The sequence below is a fragment of the Xiphophorus hellerii genome, chromosome 10 (genome assembly GCF_003331165.1).
Source record: "Xiphophorus hellerii strain 12219 chromosome 10, Xiphophorus_hellerii-4.1, whole genome shotgun sequence".
Lineage (NCBI taxonomy): Eukaryota > Metazoa > Chordata > Actinopteri > Cyprinodontiformes > Poeciliidae > Xiphophorus > Xiphophorus hellerii.
This window is the reverse complement of record NC_045681.1, coordinates 6,011,040-6,029,492: the sequence shown is the minus strand read 5'-3', so window position 1 is coordinate 6,029,492 and position 18,453 is coordinate 6,011,040. Positions and strand designations below refer to the sequence as shown.

The window sequence follows — 18,453 nt, the reverse complement described above, 5'->3', positions numbered from 1 at the left end:
AGAGGGGCCGCTTTTCATTGGCTGATGCCCATTCTACGTGGTCACGTGCGCGACCGTCTCACAAACACACTTAGCTTCCCGTTAGCTAAGTACAGCATAATGGCAGAACTGATACAACTTCTACACCTTGAAGCCTGTCTGCTACACAGTCTTACGTTAGCTAAACAGATCAATATGCAATGTGTCTGTATCTGACATACACTAAAGATTTTATTTGAGCAGAAAAGGCTTTGGACTAAACTGTTACTCGTGTTAGCCACGTTAGCACCAAGTACAGCTAGTCAGCCAACCATCGCTGTGTTCAGGGAAGCGCTGATTAATAATCGAGAAATAAATATCAAGTCTGGAAACTTGATATCGTAACGGACTGAATGTTATGTTTTTAACGTAATCTTTGCTCGTCTTGCGGGGCGCAGGCGGTTGCCACGGTAACAGGTGTGCTTAAACTACAAAGAGAGAGAGAGAGTAAAAAGGTAGGAGTGGTTTTGAGTTGATCACCTGTTCGGGTTATTTTACCTTTGTTTCCCTTTGCTGTGGCGCATTACAGCCGCTGTAGTTTCTAAACGTTGGACTAATTAGCTCGTTCATCACAACAAACATCAAATAGAACAAATATATTTCATTAAATTTTAACAAACAAATGGCTTCTACCGCGATAATTATGTGAAATTAAATTAATTATATCCCAACTTCAGAAGATTTGCCTTTACCTTTACAGAGCTCTTTGGTTCCTCCTATCAGTCTGTAGCTTCTCATATTGACGTCATCAAACCAAATTTCAGATCTACCATAACTGACTGACACCTGCTGGCCTCAGGTTTGCAACCAGCTTGTGACTGAGAAACCAGTAACCTCCTCCCAGATGATGACATGAACTTGTTAGTTCCTCTGTCCATTGTAGTGGATGATGTATTGTGAAAATCCGGCAGAAATGATGCACTAATCGAGTCATGTTTACATAGAAACAACGCGCCGCGAGGCTTTGTTTGTGAGACTTGCTGTCACGTGGGTCGGTTGTGGGCGGAGCTTGGTAAGGTCCATTGTATGGAGGTGTCGACTAACGGGTCGCATATATGGGACAACACTGTGTCCAAAAGTCTGCAATATAGTGATGTGACATTCACGAACGATCCGAGTCTTCTGAATTTCTCTTTACTAAGATGATAGGACCGGAGCCTCACTGAGAGCCGTTCTTTGTTCTTGTAATGCAGTAGCTATGATTATTTTATTTAATTATATACATTGATATTTATTTAATTAGCAAATAAATAAAACACAAGAACTAAAGAGCATGCAGAACATGCCCATTGCGCTTTGATTGTTTTCATTCAAAGTGGCAGCTCTAATGTCTGCCATGATGACAGACATTACAGCATTGTGCTGCCTGGCTTCATGCAGTGGGAGACAGGGTGAGAACAGTCATGGTGAACGCCTTGTGCTTGGTTACTTCTTGCTTGTTGCTCTTTGGTCAGTGTTCATAGTTGAGCGTTGATTACCGTCAGGGCATTGCCTCAACTGCTATGTTTAATGGTGCAGACAGTGGCGATTTCTGACATGAATGATATGGGCAAATGCCCAGGGCATTATCTTTTTAGATAAGCAGAACAAAGAGTTTGTTCTGCTTTTAACATTGGTTAAATTTATTTCAGCTCTAAGTATTTAATATCTAGGTGTTTTTATGGGAATGTGAATCTTTCAGATCAATTTGATTAGCAATTTTGATTATATTTTACATTTTATTGTGTCATGTAGCACGGGGCGCTGGTCTTTTGTCTTGACTCGGTCTCGACTTCCCTCGGTCTTGGTCTCGGACCCTTAAAGTCTTGGTCTTTTCTCTGTCTCGATACACTCTGGTCTTGGTCTTGTCTTGGTCTCGACTTCCCTCGGTATTGGTCTTGACTTGGTCTCGGACCCTTTGAGTCTTGGTCTTTTCTCTGTCTCGATACACTCTGGTCTTGGTCTTGTCTTGGTCTCCGGTTAGGTGGTCTTGACTACAACACTGAGTTCCTGTAAAACTTTAAAATTATTGTAAAACTCACAGAGAAGGTTTGATAAATAAACAGGACATATTAGGTTTGAACAAACTTTAAATATTTGGTTCAGATCAGAAACGCAGGTGGTTGAAATCGATTCTCCTCAGAATGATTATTCTGAACATTTTAGAATAATCTAATTTTTAATTTGAGAAAGCATTTCATCCTGAGAACAATCCTAATTTAAAAGAAAAAAGTTTTTGCCACACTCCCCAGTGTCACATTTATTAGCACCCTTGTTGGTGACACTTTAAATTAATTGAAAAACACTTCCACATGTGGAATTTGGCCACATGGTTTTGATCAGTACTCTACCAAAACACCAAGTTTCAGTTTTTTTAAACAGACAAACATTTTATATTTTAAATGTCCAGGTTTTTCAAAGAATTATTTTGGAAAAGACTTAACAGAGAACATGAGGTTCATTTCTGCATATGCATCCTCCGTTTCACGACCAATTCACCAGGTTTTTATTGAATGAAACGTTCAATTAGTCTTATATGACCAGAGACCAAGACTCTAGTTAAAATCTCCAGGAGAGTTCAACAAACTCCACATGTTTATATGCTATGACAGAGACGGCTTTTTCATCCAGATGCCTCCCAAACAACAAGTTTGTTTGTAGTAATGATGTCTAATTGTTGTTAGGGAGACTTCACCCTGAGCTTTGGAGATTTTTTCCCCTTACCTCCCCTACCATCCTGCTCATGGTTTGTGGTGAAGAGATCAAGTTAACTTGCGGCCAAGAGAAAAGGGCCTCTTTATCACATTATCTTCATACTTTAGGAAAATAAAAGTTGCTGATTTCTAATTTAAAATGCCTGGACACTCTGATTAACTTAAAAAAAGGATAAATTAAAATATTATCCCCTTGCTTTCATGTAATGAGAATTGTTGAAGGCTTTAATAAATGTGATACTGGTGATTTTGTTTTGTTTTATGCATTTTATGGCTTTTTACACATATTTAACAGGGATGCAAAAAGTGTTGAGGTCGCTGTATAACCAATCTGTAAAAATTTAGATTTTTTTTTAATTGAGCCACATACTTAAAACAAACCATATTTGTCTCTATGAATAAAAATCATAAAAATCATTATTTCTAATGTGGGGTGTCAGAGAGCCGTCATGTCACTCCCTTTAATCAGAGAGGTCCCTGTTTATGAGCTGTTCCCACAATATCAGGTCAACCATCTCACACATTTCCAGTAATGCACAGCAGATGCAGCAAGCTGTCATAATATGTGGCGTCATGTCACGGTCTGCGCGCAGTCACAGTGACGACGACTCGGCTTAATACCCCGCATGCCAGAACGTGCAGGAAAGGATCCACCAAAGGCGGGCGTGGGACGAAAAATGTTTTCATCACAGCAAAAAGAAGAGAACAGCAGTTTTATGTTAGATTGTTCTTTAATGGATCAGAACGCAAACATCAGCAAATATAGCCGTCACCATCAGGTTTGGTTTTCTGGTAGTTTTAGGTCACATCTATTGTTTGAGACAGAATGAAATCGTGAGTTAAGAGAAAATGTACGCATCTTGGTTATTCATCAGTTTTAAAGGGGGAACCGGAAACTTTAAAATAAAACTGACTTGGTGTGGCAGCTGATCAATGAATCTGTCTTTGTTTACAGTGCCAGTTTCATTCACATTAAGGGTCAGATAATATTGATATTGAGACATAAAGAAGCAGATTTTTGCACATACACAAAATAAAAGAAATACAAACAAAAACTAAAATAATTAACACTATTAACTAAATTAAAACAGATAAAATATAAATCTACACTTAATTTAATAAAGTAAAGTAAGTACAATTATTCAAATTCAGTTTAATAAAACTCCTGGTATAATTATTATAAAGGTAAATTAGGAATGAATAATGTTAATTACTAAAAGTCACCTGAGAGCCAAATCAGGAAGACATATTCGGGGTTTGCTTTAAAAGCGCCATGCTTAAGGTTTTGCATTAATGTCATTTGTTTCCCTATACTATGCGTACATCAAAAGATCTTATGCAAAATCTTCCATATGAAACGATAGGAACTTATATTATGCAACAAACAACTAACAAGCTGGAAGATGATGACATAAACATGCATTTCCTGATGTTGCAGCATTCATTATGGTTGCACCAGTCAGTTAGTTGATTAAAAGACGGTTGAAAAACTTTAAAGGAGAAACTAAAGCTGACATTGTTGAAACTGACGTTTTAAGGCTTTTATTGTACCAAACACCCAGAAGTTGAATTTAATCTCAATAAAACCAAAGAGTCTAACAGGTGTGGATGTTGCACTTGAGCCAAATACAATCAATAGAGAAAAAGAAAACTGAAAAATGTTTTTCTTAAATATATTTTTCCCTTCTTATATTATATAATTTGTTCAGTAATTTATAGAAATTGCATTTATTGTCTCCTTCAATAACATGTTTTCAATGTTAATAAAGTATTTACACATTTACCCATTATTCGCCTGCGAACAACTGAAATCCATAAGCACCTGAGACGCTCTCTAAATGCTTATAATGTTTTAATAATTCAAATACCAAATATGCTTTAATATGCGATAATATGCAGAGTGAAAACTGTCTCAGTACTGCAACAGAAACTAACATCCTCCGTTTTTTGATAAAATACATAAATAGACAAATTTCCCAAATTAATTTGAGTTATGTTCCACAGAAAAGCAATAGGCGGTGGTCCTCTGTCATCCTCCAGTGATGTAAATGGTGCAAAGCTTGGACTCGATAAGAAATAAGTTTTTTTAGTTTTATTGGGATTTTTTCCCTAATAAAACTATTATTGTGACTTAGCTGTCTCGTGATTGAGATACACGTTTTCTTTTCATTAAAGCGGCAACGGAGTAAATAAAAGTAACAGTAAAAAACATTTAAATGGTCATATTTTTCCCTAGAACAACTGGCTGAGGGAACTTTCTTTCAAAAAATGTCAAATAACAGGAACGTCCAAGCCCACTCTGGTTCTTCAGAAGAGGATTTGGGTGGGTTAGTTTAGTCAGAAACTTACCCAGAGTTTTACAGAAACAGCTCACCTAAGCACTAAATTAGAAATTCATGTTTCAGATTAAGCGTCCAAATGCTTTTTGCCCTCACTTGAAGAAACATCCCCTTAATGAGACTGCAAAACAGATTACACAGAGCAGTGAAGGCATCTGTTATTAATTAAAACAAAAAAAACGACAAGCATTCCAGAGCAGCAGCAGCGGCAGCAGCAGCAACCCCCCCCCATCCACACCGCCCACCCACTGTTATCTCTATCTGTTTTCCCTTCTTCTCTCTCCATTTCTGTCATCTTCACAAAAACTAAATCTCCTTGTTGTGTGGGCGAAGGCCAACTGGAATGTTGAAAAAGACACAAAAAAATAGAAAAAAGGACACATGCCAACTACTTTTTTTGTCGTCCCTCCAGTCGCTTCAGATTGTTGCTTTCACTTCTGTCTCTGTCTCACACTCAGACATGCACACATCCTCACCACAGAAACACAGACGAGACGGGATGGATCGAGGAGTTGGGGCATAAATAACAAAGAGAGAGAGAGAGAGGGGGAGGAAGATGGGTGTGGTGGAGGGGCTTTGAGGGGAGAGTGGGAAAAAGAGCCCAAAAGACGAACACTCTGAGGAACATGGAAAATCCCTGGTTCCCATGCCAAAAATCTGCCGCAGCAAAAACACGTGCAAACACAGAGACCCAGAGGAGCTGAGGGCCTGTAGGGCACTCAGAGAAGATCAGAGGGTTAGTGATAAAAATGATCAGGAAAAACTAACTCTCAGAAATCCTACACTTTTCTGCCACTCATCACTTCCTATTAAAATTAAAATAGAAAAGTGGAGCTCAGCTCTCCAAGAGCAGTAAAGTGAAGAAAAACTCTGTGTATGTTCTGCATTTATTTCCTGTTTTGACTTCTTGGGAAAAGAGATGTTTTCCGAATTGCAAAAGATAAACTTTTACTTTCACCCAACCAAAAATGATGCATAATTACAGGAAATCCACAATGGTCAGACTTAACAACAAAACAAATTAGATTTAAAATGATGCACAACTATGACCAATTCAGCACTTTGTTAAAGTAAATAGTAGTTTATTGCTTTTTCACTATTTTCTTTTATGCTACAACCACAAACCTATGTGTATTTTATTTGGAATTTTATGTGACTGACCAGAAAGAAATTATACATGAGGGCAGTTTCCAAGATTTTAACAACATTTCTAATGTTTTTTTTTTTTTTAGAAATACAAATTTGGAGAGTGTGACATGACCCCTTTACACTGATACGCCTAAATAAATCCCAGGACAATCAAAAGAAAAACTAGAAAAAGCCTTAAGAAGTCCTGATTCAGGACACAGCAAATATGTGGAAGAGGTGCTCTAACGAGATGAAGCCACTGCCCATCACCCTAAACACCCATCCCCTTTATGAAACATAGTGGTAGCAACATCATGCTGTGGGGATGATCCAGCAGGGGCAGGGAAGCTGGTCAGAATTAATGGGTAGGCCTGTCACAATAACAAATTTTGGTAGACGATAAATTACCTTATTGTCATTGTCAAATTAACTTATTGTGATAAACGATAATATTGTTTTGAGACCTAGTAATATAATAGTAATAATGGCACAATAATGCGAGAACACATTCTTGAGGATCTATAACCTTTAAATTCCAGTGAACATTAAAACACTGGAACTGGAAGCTACTGTAAATATCAAAAATAAATACAGAAAACAACAAATACAATGAATAAGGAAGTCTCTGTAAACAAAATTATCTTTCAAAAAGAAGTTGAGACCAAAGAACTAGACTGAATACTTCTATCATTCAGTTTTTGGTAAAATGAGGGAGAAAAGAGAAAAACGACAAGTCAAGTGAATTAAATTTATTGAGTTTCTTTTAATTTATCATGCGATTAATTGATTTATTATTTATTGTGACAGGCCTATTATTGGGAAGATGTATGGAGCTGAAAACAGGACAATCCTGGAAGAAAATTCTCAGAGGCTTGCATGCACTGGATCAGAAGTATGATTATTTAGATTATCCATGTTTAAAATATTCTAGTCAAAGCCCAGACCTAAATCAGACCAAGAATCTTGTGCCAGGACTTGAAAATGACTGTTTACAGACAATATGACTGAGCAAATGGTATACGGTCTGTAATTGTATAGCGGCTGCCATATGCCGGCGCCTCTGGCCACCACCAGCAGGCAAGGCGGTGAAGTGACTTACCAAAGGACACAACAGATGTTGCTCAAGGACACAACGTCAGAATCGGACAGAGCAGGGATCGAACCAGCAACCCACCAATTATAGAACAAACTCCTACCACCGTCGCCACCAAGTACTCGGAGATGTAATTTTAGCAAAAACTGCCTCTACAAAATACTGAGTTGAGTGAAATACAAATGAACGACTCTTGGCAGATTTTAATTTGTTAAAAAAAAAAAAATCAGTTTTCCTTACTTTTCCACCTTCTAAATAAATCAATAAAATCCCAATACACTTCAGGTGAAGCTTGTGGAAAACATAAAAAAATTCAAAGTGTGTGAATACTTTTGCAAGGCGCTGTAGTTCCAAACAGCAACACAACTCACAGTACATGTCAACGGTTTCTCCTTCCTGCCCAATGCCTGCAAGTGACACAGTGGCTATCTATAGCCTAATCTATTTTCAGACCAGGCAGGCAGGACGCAGTTCAGCTCATACTTAAACTCATGTAGTGTTAGAGGGAAAATGGCTAATCTACATTCAGGTCATGCACCAAATAATTACTTGGGACCTGTTTTAGAAAGATGAGGTCTTGGTGTGAATGATCATGGAAGCGCCTGAGAGCCTGGGAATCAGCCAGGATATTAATGCCGAGAATTCAACTGTTGATCTGGAGGAAGCAGAGGCAGACTGGGTGAGAGTGAGAGTGGAGGAAAGCTGGTTCCATCTTAATCGTGGGTTTCTTGTAAGGCACAGCGACTATTTCCGAGCTCTATTTCACTCAGGGATGAAAGAAAGCCAGGAAGAGGAGCTATATCTGAGAGGAGGAGTGCACGCAAGAGGTTTCCTTATTGCGCTTGCTGTCTGCAGGGATGAGAACCCCCCCATCAGGGACCCAGAAGAGCTTGTTGAAGCCGTAGAGTGCGCTGCTTTCCTGCAGATTCCCACTTTGACTCGGCATCTTTGCAACATCATAGACTCGGATAACTGCCTCTTGCTTTACCACGCGGCTTCCGTCTTCGGAGTGCACAGACTGTTTCAGAACGCCTCTCTCTTTCTTTGTGATGCTTTTGATGACCTCAAGGAAGCAGCAGAAAGCACAATTCCTGAAGACTTGGTCAAATACTCTCAAACGCTCTCCCCTGCTAGTTATATCGCTATAGGGACCCATACGCCATCAATGGAGCTGCTACAGGACTGTTTCAGGGTTGTTTGCTTCCTTGATGAAAAGGAAGGGGAGTGGAAGCATCTGACAAACCTGCCAACTCTTTGCAGTACCTCCAGGGCTGGGGTGGCCGTGCTTGACAATCGGCTGTACATTGTTGGAGGAATTTACGGCTATGGCAAAGACACAGTGGACGGAAGCTTCTGTTACAATCCAGATTCAGGGATATGGACAACTCTTCCAGGTCCACAGCAACCAAGATACGACTTTACACTGCTTGGGCATGAGGGGCGCCTATATGCCATTGGCGGAGAAGCTCAAAAACAGGTAATTTCCACAGCAGAGAAGTACGACGCAGCAAAGGGAGAGTGGACGTTTATCCAACATGCACCCAGACCTGTAGCATCAGCAGCTTGTGCTGTTGCTCGTCAGCGAATGTTTGTTTGCTTCTGGAAACCCCCTGACACTACAGATATCTATGAGTACATGCCTTTAAAAGATAAGTGGAGTCTCACCACCACCATGATCAGACAGCAAAGCTACGGCCACTGTATGGTGGCCCACAGGGACAATTTGTATGTGATGAGGAACGGGCCTTGCGATGACTTCCTGCGCTGCCTGATGGACTGCTACAACATTACGTCTGGTCAGTGGACTGCCATGCCCGGACATTACATAAACAGCAAAGGGGCGCTGTTCACTGCGGTGACAAGAGGGGACTCTGCGTTCACAGTGAAGCACATGTTGACTCTTGAATACACCATCACGGCAAATGGATGGAAACCCCACAGACAGATGAAGGGATTCCCAAAGAGTGGTTCACTATGGACTTGTCTACTTAGACTCCCCAAGACCGGACCAGTTACACCAGAACTGGATGTGGATGAGAGACAAAGAGAAATTGCTTTGCCAGACATTTCAGAAAGATTTGTGGATGCTGTACAACAGATGTGAAGTTACTCCAACTGTGCTAGAATGATTAAAAGTCTAAGAGATTAAAAATATTGGAATACTTCTGGACATTTTTAACAGATAAATGCTCTTCACACATTTACTTACTCACATACACATAAAGATGTGCTGACACTAAGGTTTTGCTCTGATTAGCAACAGCTGCTTCTGTGGTTTAGATCAGGAAAAGCCGCTGTGTCTGTAAAGTTCAAAGGGGTTGATGGGATGTTTTAAGCCTCTCATTCTCTGCCATTTTCCCGAAGTCACACTGGGACAATTCAGGAACCAGTAATTTCCCGGTCAACACTAAGGCCTACCACTCACACACTCCTGAGCAATTGCTGCTTCAGTGTGCAGTCGCTTGTTTCTGTGACTTATGGGCTTGTAAACAGTCTAGGATTTTTTTTCCTTGCTTGTTTCAGTTAAATAAAAGCAAATATTAGGTTTGCATTATATTAGTGAAAGTAATGTGTATTATTACAATGCCTTGCAAGACTATTTACAGACCTTGAATGTTGTTACTGCTTGTAAAGTTACAATAAAAATTACAGAATAACTCAAGTGGAGGAAAAATTACACTTCATTTTCAAATTTAAAACATACATCTATAGTGCAGAAGGTATTTGAGATAATTGCCAGATGACTTCATTGATGGATAAACCAACCCTAGACCTAAACTGATAGACTGATTAATGGGAGCAATAATCAAATAAGCAGCTAAAAGGCCAGTGGTAAGAATTTGTTGACAGGACAACTATTAGTCATACAGTACAACAGTTGGGCCTTAATGGAGAAATAACAATCAAAGACACAGCATGTGGAAGAAAATACTATGGTCAGTCTGAACCAAAACTCATATGAGTCACTATGCATTTCCCAAGCTGAAACATTGTGGTGACTACATCATATGTGTGAGAATTGCCTAGTTAAAGTCCAGATCTCAATCTAACTGAGAATTTGACACGAGTTGAAACTCTGTTCACTGACAATCTTCCTCTACTATTGAATTCAGTTGATCCAAACTGCCAAATGTACAAGAGAATTCATTGTTTCCATTATATTCTTATATTGTGTATCTATCTATCTATCTATCTATCTATCTATCTATCTATCTATCTATCTATCTATCTATCTATCTATCTATCTATCTATCTATCTATCTATCTATCTATCTATCTATCTATCTATCTATCTATCTATCTATCTATATATATGTAGATATATAGATATATATATATATAATAACAAACCAGAAAATTTGTTGTTATATATACGTAGATATATATACAATAACAAACTTTCTGGTTAGTATCCATATGACTGAGTTTGAGCTATTTTGCAAAGATAAACTGAAACAAACATCAAACTCTGAATTTGCACACACAGAAGACAACCCACCAAATTGCAAAAGACTTATTTGTAATACTTTTTTAAAAAAAAAATCCTTTTTTATTCATTTTATAATTACGCACTGGTTTTGTTATTCTACTCCTAATAAATGGCAACAAAATATAAGGAAGTTTGTAGTTTTAATGTTAAGACGATTCAAGGGGTGTGTAAAACGTTTGCAAGACTGAACTATAAGTGTCACTGAACTCATTTTTCAAACCTGAGAATTTCATGATTTTCACCGAACCTTCCCTCTGATTTAAATTCAGTTTCTGGATGGCAGTGTTATCTGCTAAATTTAAAATCTCCTAATTCTTTGCTTTACTTTGATGGAACGGGAACAGCCGGCAATAACTTACTGTTCTGGGTGGTGGTAGGTCAGGAAGGCTCTTCTGTGGCACTGGGACAAATTTTGCTGCTTTTCCATTGACAAGGGCGTCCAAATGGTCATCTGCTACACAGATGCACAGAAGGAAGAAAAAAAAAAGATTAGTACGTATTATCTCAAATTTTGTGCTTATATTGATTATTTTAATTTTAAAAACCTGTGGGAAATCAAATAACTTGAGCATTATGCAAATGTAGACTCAGTATACTTTTTATCAAGCACTCAATCTCCAGATGTTTCACTACTCTCCTATGAACTAATGCTTTCTGGGAGTCCTTTGAGAACAGAACCTTCTTTGTTCAATCACAGATACAGAATAAAAAAGCCATATGTAGAATCATTTTGCATGATCGGATCAATTGCACTACCAGAAAACTGTTCAGAAGTACTGAGATCGACTGGTGATTAGCCCTTCCAACTTGCTACTCTATTGAACCTCTAAGCTTTATAAAAAAAAGAGAGTATGGCCAGAGCTTAAATTAATGCTGTAAATATCTTTATGATATAGTTTATAGTTAATATAAGGTTGCAGTCTACATCTGAGATGACAATATGTGAGGCTATGCTATTTTTACAGCTTGATTACAGCTATTTCTTTCATTTATGAAGTAATTTATGCCTTTACAAGTAGACGCCCCCTATTGGTGGCTGTAGGACATAGCAATATAACCCCTCGCCAACTCAGCATAAGCAGCAACTGATGTTATTGAAAAGAAAAGAATAAAATAACTGCAAAAACTTGATCTCCATTCACTCCATTTATGAAAAAGCTAGCAGGAACACTGCAGCACAGCTATCTGAAATAGGAAGTTAGAAAAGAAGTAATCTAACATGCCCTTCAGTTGTAGTTTTTAAAGTTGCATATTTTTGCCATGTGGAATCTATTTTGAGTGGACAATTATTGTAGTAAATGTGTTCATTAAATTTCAATATTAATGAGAACTTTCACTAATAACTTTGGTTTGATGTTGATAAATAAAGCCTCAATGATTACAGTTTCTAACACTGCAGGAATTTATGAGAAGCTACAGCCATCTCAAAGACTTCCTGTGGCACATCCACAGGAAGTCATTCACTTTACACTTTATTGGGTACGTCTTCGAGTAAAAATTTGTAATCCTCTTTTGTCTTAATTGTTTTTGCCGTTGATTAAACAATATGGACACATTCCTCAGGGATTTTGGAATATTCTGACATGCAGCAATATTTAGGTGGGTTGTAGTGTTTGAATTAATGACGGAAATACCATTTAATGGCCACCAATAGCTTGAAGTTTTGACACGAAGCACAATGAATCCTTACGTTTATGTTTTTCACAACAAATTTTGAGCCTAGCATCTGAATGTTGCCCGGTCCATCGGATCAGAAAATGTTTTTCCTATTTCTTGTTGTCTAAGTTCAGTGAGCCTGTGTCAATTGTAGCCTCAGTTTCCAGTTATTAGTCCACATGAGTGGTACTCATAATGTTCTGCTGCTGTAGCCTCTCTACTTCAAGGTTCAACATGTCATATGTTCAATTTAGAGATGGTATTTTGCATTCCTTGGTTGTAATGAATGGGTGTTTGAGATACAGTTGCCATCTTATTATCTTAAACCAGTCTGCCATTCTCCTCTGACATCAATAGTTGAGGTTCAAAGACGCCAAGTTAAGTTGCATTACTTACTGCCTCTAGAAGAAGGTGCTTAGCCCCTTCCTTTATCATAGGCATTTGAAGATTTTTAGATCAAAACACGTGTCTGCTGATTATGAACGCTCTATTCTCGCATCTCAGCGTTCCATCAGTTCTGTAAAAGAAAACTTGTGGCTTTTCTAGTGAATATAAGTGTTAAATCTGCTTCTTTCTCAAACCACATTCTTCGTCACCGTCCAAACAAAACAGGTCCGTCTCAGATGGTGAAGAGACTTCGAAGAAACAGACAGGAAATGGTGCGTGGGAGGAGGACGGGTGAGGGGGCGCCTCTGCTTGCAGCAGCTTATCTTTTCTGTTATTCATTTGACTCTAAATCAAGCTTGAGAAGTGATAATGCTATGTTTGTGTGCACTGTTTAGACCAAACAACAACACACAAACAATACAAGTAAGAGTCCTTTAGGTGACAACTTTTCTTTTAAAGCTTCATCACAAACATTCCTTTTAAAGTAAACCATTAAACAAGATGAATTTGATAAAGTAAGGTCAAAAAACAAAAAGATAAGTGATGTGAACCCTGAACGACACACTATAATACTGCTTCTTAAACAGTGCTGTGAAAAATTGCGGCAATTCTTTTTAAATTTATTTTTTTACTTTTTTTATGTCACACTTTACTATTTTATATTTAATATTTTGAACACTTTAGAAGTGATTTTACTGGTGTGGTTTGGTCACAAACTGATTCTCCTCCAGAATTTTCTGCTAGAGTTTTCAGCAAGTCGTCCAGACAGAATATTGTCCCAAAAGTCTTGGAGATCATTAAGAGGTTTTATTTATTAATTAATTTTTTGTGGTCACCCATGGGTCTGGCTCTTGAACTCTCAGTAGCTTTCTTATCGTTGAATCATTAACATTAAGCTTAAGATAGGCAAATGACAATAGCAGAACTTTAGATGTTGTAGGTTCTTTTGTGACCCCCTGGATGAGTCGCTGATATACTTGGGAGTAACTTTGGAAGACCAGAAATTCCTGAGAAGGTTCATCAGTGATTCATGTGTTTTGGAAAATAGCACTTTGTGGTTTGGAGTAGTATCAAAGCCTTACAAATGCCTTGTGCACATCTCCAGCTTGACAGATTTCAGTTTGCTTCTTATCGGTTCTGTAATTTCTTTAGCTCAGGGCATGATGAGTCAGTTTAATGTGATGAAGCCTACTTCATGTTGTCAGAAAGGTTTTACTGAAGTGACTTCCTGCATCTACAGGTCAGTTAAGTGTGGCAAATAAATAACTGCATTCCAAAAAAGTTGCTTTATCACAGTTAATTTCACGAGTTTACATTTACCTTTTCACACCGTTCTATTTGAAGAACTAAAATCCTCATTTGAATACTCTACCTTGTATTTACTCTTGAATTTATTAACTGATTGTTATGATTATCTGAAACATTTAAATGTAACTGTCACAACTCTAGATGACGACTTGATTAAATGTAATCTTATACAACAGAAGATGATTGGCAACCAAATGCTAACCAAGCAAATAGGTTTAAATAAATACTTTTAAGTCATTTGAACTGTTCTGTAATGCATGCATTGCATCAATTGTTAGATTACTTCTTCTATGATAGAACGAAAGTACACCCCCTTATGGTGTGTACTTTATGGCTTCACCACTTCCTCACAAGTCTGCATAAATAACTATCATTTTTCTGTGCTTTATAATGCAATCGTTTTATATGTTGCAAAGTTCTGCTCATTTTCTCAATGAAAATAAAAATAACATTGAATTTTTCCCAGTGACTTGTCACATTTTAGCAACAAAACACTTCACATCTCTTACCTTTGTCATTTTTGTCTTTTCCAGAAACAAGCACTTTGTTCATGTAGATGTATTCCTCATCACCACCTGCGTAAAACAACAACAACAAAAAGCGGTTAACAGTTTCACAGGTGGAAAGATTATCTCAGACCACGCAAGTTTCGAACCAAACAAAAAGCGGTTTAATGTAAGGAACATTGTCAAGACAAACAGACGGGGGAAAAAAACCAAGAACCGGAAAAATAAGGTCACTGTTCAGATAAAAAATAAGTTGTCCCACATGTCAGAATACTTAAAGCAAGACCCAACAATAAAAACAAAAATATCTGTACAGTTTTGGACCATTTATTCCTAGTTATTGTACTCCATGCCGGTTTTAAAGACAAGTCAAAGTTAAACATTTGGTTTGACAGATTAAGACACAGATTAATGTAAGCATATTTGCTCAGCGCTTTCCTTAAAACCCTGATATCCGGATTTCACAGGGAAAAGTCCCCAACATTCAGTAAGCTAAGCAAGTCTGGCAAACACGTTCCAACATAGGATGTCTGGACCCGGTGCACAATTTCTTTAACTAAACTATTCATAGACATAAAAACGAGTGAAGTAAGTGTTTTTTTCTAAATATGTGAACATTTCAAGTGAAAAGACAACAGAACATTTCAGGCAATCAAGACAAACTGGTCTGGTTCTGAATGTCTATGTTTTAAAGTAACTGTATCAGACATCTAGGTTACTGTGTCACTGAAAACATTAAAACATCTCTAAAAAGTGTTCCACACGTTCAGTTTGTAGCTGCATGGTAATAATGTAAGCTAAAAACAGAATTTTTATGGTGTTTTCTCTGTATCTGTAGCGCTTTAAGCTAGCATCATCACAGTTTTTGGCTCTTGTTTGGGTTCATTTGCACATTTTGGACCAAAACACGTTCCTCTCTGGGACACAGAACCAGTCTCCTTCCTGAGTGATATGATGTTTGGACATTTCCATCAAGTCTAAACTTGCATTTAATTGTTTTAACAAATGAACGTGGCATCTTCAAGCATCCAGAAATGGTTCCCAAGGATGAGCCAGACCTGTGTGGCTCCACAATAGATTCCCAGGCTGATTTCTTTGGACTTTCCCATTCTGTGAAACAAGTGTTGAAGACATGGCTTGCGAATACTTCCATAGGCGTGCCTCGAGAAGTTCTCTCGTTATTTAAAGAAAAAGTAATCATTCTGTATGTAAAATTAAAATTTAAGAGACAATAACTATATCTGATCTTCTCTGTCATTATTGTGGCATTTAGCAAATAGAACTAATGTTGGTAATCTAAGTTGACCTAAAATAAGAGGAGTTTTAGTCTGTGTTTGTAAACCTCTGGTTTCAACTGTATTACAAGATTCTAATGACAATCTTTGTTTTTTTTTAAGCAACTGTACATTGAGATTCCCTTGCTTCATTTCCAGTAAATGTGGGAAAATCTAATCTCAGTTTTGTGCTAAACAAACATTAAGGATGTTTGTCCAAAGTTCAGGATTTAAGAGGGCGCTCCATTCCAACAATCAGACTATTGTGCAGGCAGATGGGATCACTATTGACACCCACTCTTACAGGGGTAAGCATTCATCAAACATTAGTCAGAGACCTCGTCGCTTGCACAGATAGAGCTTTGTGCCACTCCCATCTTTGAAGTTTTGAAGATTGTTGACTAATTTTGGAAAGTAACTATTAAACTTGATCTGTTGAAAACACTCATAAAAACAAGTTTGGATTATTTCAAGCAAAGATGAGGCTTGAAGGTGGATTGAATATTAACTTAATATCAACAATGACGTAATGTTTTTTTTCCAATGTATGTAGTTAAATAAGACATTCACTGACAAAATTAGGATTAAGACCTGATTTGTAAATAATGTGCTTATGTGATTTATGTAATATCAATGATGTGATTTGTAAGGAGTTGTTTTATGTAGATCAGGAAGTATAACAAATGGAGCTACGATGTTATCTGGCAGTTTTAGGAGCCTCCAGCAGTCAAAAAATTATAATTAAATTCCCCTTAGTCATATATTTCTTAATCATAATAAATATAATCTCAAGGTAGGTATACACATTACATAGAAATTGAGTTCTATCGAACTGATAGTCCAGTTCAGTTGGAATTATAAAATAGTGCAATCAGCTATCATTTAGAAAGAACTGGTAAAAAGTCATCCATCCAATAAATCCAAGACATTTTTTTTGCAGTAAGTCAAAATCCTTGAGCAAGCATGTGGCGACAGTGGAGAGGAAAAACTCACTTTCTATAGTAGGGGTGCCCAAAGTCGGTCCTCGAGGGCCGGCATCCTGCATGTTTTAGTTCTCTCCCTGGTGGTAGTAACAACCTTTTCAGCATTTCAATGTTCTTCTTAGGCCATTTAAGGCCATCATTTGATCCAGGTGCGTTAAACCAGGGAGAGAACTAGAACATGCAAGATGCCGGCCCTCAAGGACCGACTTTGGGCACCACTGTTCTATAGGAAGAAAAATTCTCAGAATGAACAGCAAATAATATCATCCTCTTCATGAGACTGTCTTGGGAAAGCAGAGTAACTTCAGTCAGAGGCTTCTTCAGATTTACTGGAATACAGACTGCTACAAGAGATCTTTCCTGCCGAAAGCCATGACGATTTACAATAACTCTGAAGAATTAATGAGTTGCAACAACAGTAAATGTTCCTTTGGGATTAATAAAGTATTTTTTAATTGAATTTGAATTGAATTTGAAATCTGGTTGATTGATTTAATGCAATCGCTAAAAGGCATCAGACATAGAAGATTACTGTTAGACTGCGGTAGCAGATGTTGATGTAGATTGAGATGGGTTTCATTTTGGGTTTGCGTAGTCCTAATATATACAGTATATACTCATCACTAGACAGGATGTGTACCAAACCTGGTTGGTGATTAAATACTTTTTGTCAGCGAGGGAGTTTACTTTAATAATCACAACAGAATCATTTTATTAGCATAAAGCAGTCAACGTCATTTTTACTTTGCCATATCAAGATCATGAATGTCTGTGGAAATGTATTCATAAAACTACCTATTAAAAAACTGTTAAAAATATTATAGCTTTCTCTGCATTTGATGTAGTTTGACACATGCAACAATAAGCTGATTTGATTTGACTGATAAAATAATATTTAAGCACACAACTGTTATTTTGAAGTTCTATTTTTTAAGCCCTTGAGAGTCTTGTGGGCCACAAAAATAGCTGTTATGGGCCGGATTGGCCTGCGGGCCTCGAGTTTGACATGTGGTACGTGGATGCCGTGACGTTCTTCAAGTAAAACTGAAAAGCTCAAAACCAGATAAACCAGACACATTAAAGGTCTCCACTAATCTTGCTCTCATTCAGCCTCTATTTAAGCTTTAGTTTAATGCAAAATGTTATAAACTGTGTGGCATTTTAAATAATATCATTTTTTAAAAATTAATACAGGGTAACAAAAATCTGTTTTTTAATCATTGCTGGAATATCTGCAGCAAAGGGTTAACTTGACCTGTATGTGTGCTCTAATAGTGGTTTAGATGATGAAACTTTGTAACAAAGAAATATGTACATGGTGGACGAACTATAAAACGCTCGTAACTTTACCACATAAACGGCCAGAGTAAATGTTCTGTCTTCAACAACAAACCTTGAGGTTGCAGCACAGCAAAGCTGGCTATTATAACGTGTTCTGGGAACTGATCACGAAGCTGCAGCCCAGTTGTTGAGGGAAGCTGTTTGGTTGAACTACATATTTGAGCTGAGTAAGATTTTACCCCGAGAGGAAATCAAACAAAACTCCAACCTTGGGGTGAAACTCTCACCAAGCGTCTC

The 18,453-nt window shown here is 37.7% G+C and overlaps 2 protein-coding genes across 10 annotated transcripts in view; one reads left to right on the top strand and one right to left on the bottom strand.

Moving 5' to 3' along the window:
- Positions 1 to 18,453, bottom strand: part of afap1l2 (actin filament associated protein 1-like 2) — a 58,019-nt gene that overhangs the window by 17,073 nt on the left and 22,493 nt on the right. For 5 of the 9 annotated variants that reach the window (XM_032574292.1, XM_032574299.1, XM_032574297.1 and 2 more), the window contains exons 3-4: positions 14,622 to 14,687; positions 11,121 to 11,215 (exon numbers count right to left, since the gene is read on the bottom strand). In XM_032574292.1, coding sequence (XP_032430183.1) covers positions 11,121 to 11,215; positions 14,622 to 14,687 — 161 coding nt within the window. The remainder of the gene's footprint in view (positions 1 to 11,120; positions 11,216 to 14,621; positions 14,688 to 18,453) is intronic. The other 4 variants (XM_032574294.1, XM_032574298.1, XM_032574301.1 and 1 more) reach the window with 1 other exon arrangement.
- Positions 7,384 to 9,422, top strand: LOC116727120 (kelch repeat and BTB domain-containing protein 13). Its single transcript, XM_032574303.1, has one exon. The coding sequence runs from the start codon at positions 7,858 to 7,860 to the stop codon at positions 9,373 to 9,375; it is 1,518 nt and encodes a 505-aa protein (XP_032430194.1). The 5' UTR covers positions 7,384 to 7,857; the 3' UTR covers positions 9,376 to 9,422.

Coding starts and splice junctions, on each gene's coding strand:
- LOC116727120 (XM_032574303.1), top strand. CDS start 7,858: ATGATCATGGAAGCGCCTGAGAGCCTGGGAATCAGCCAGGATATTAAT.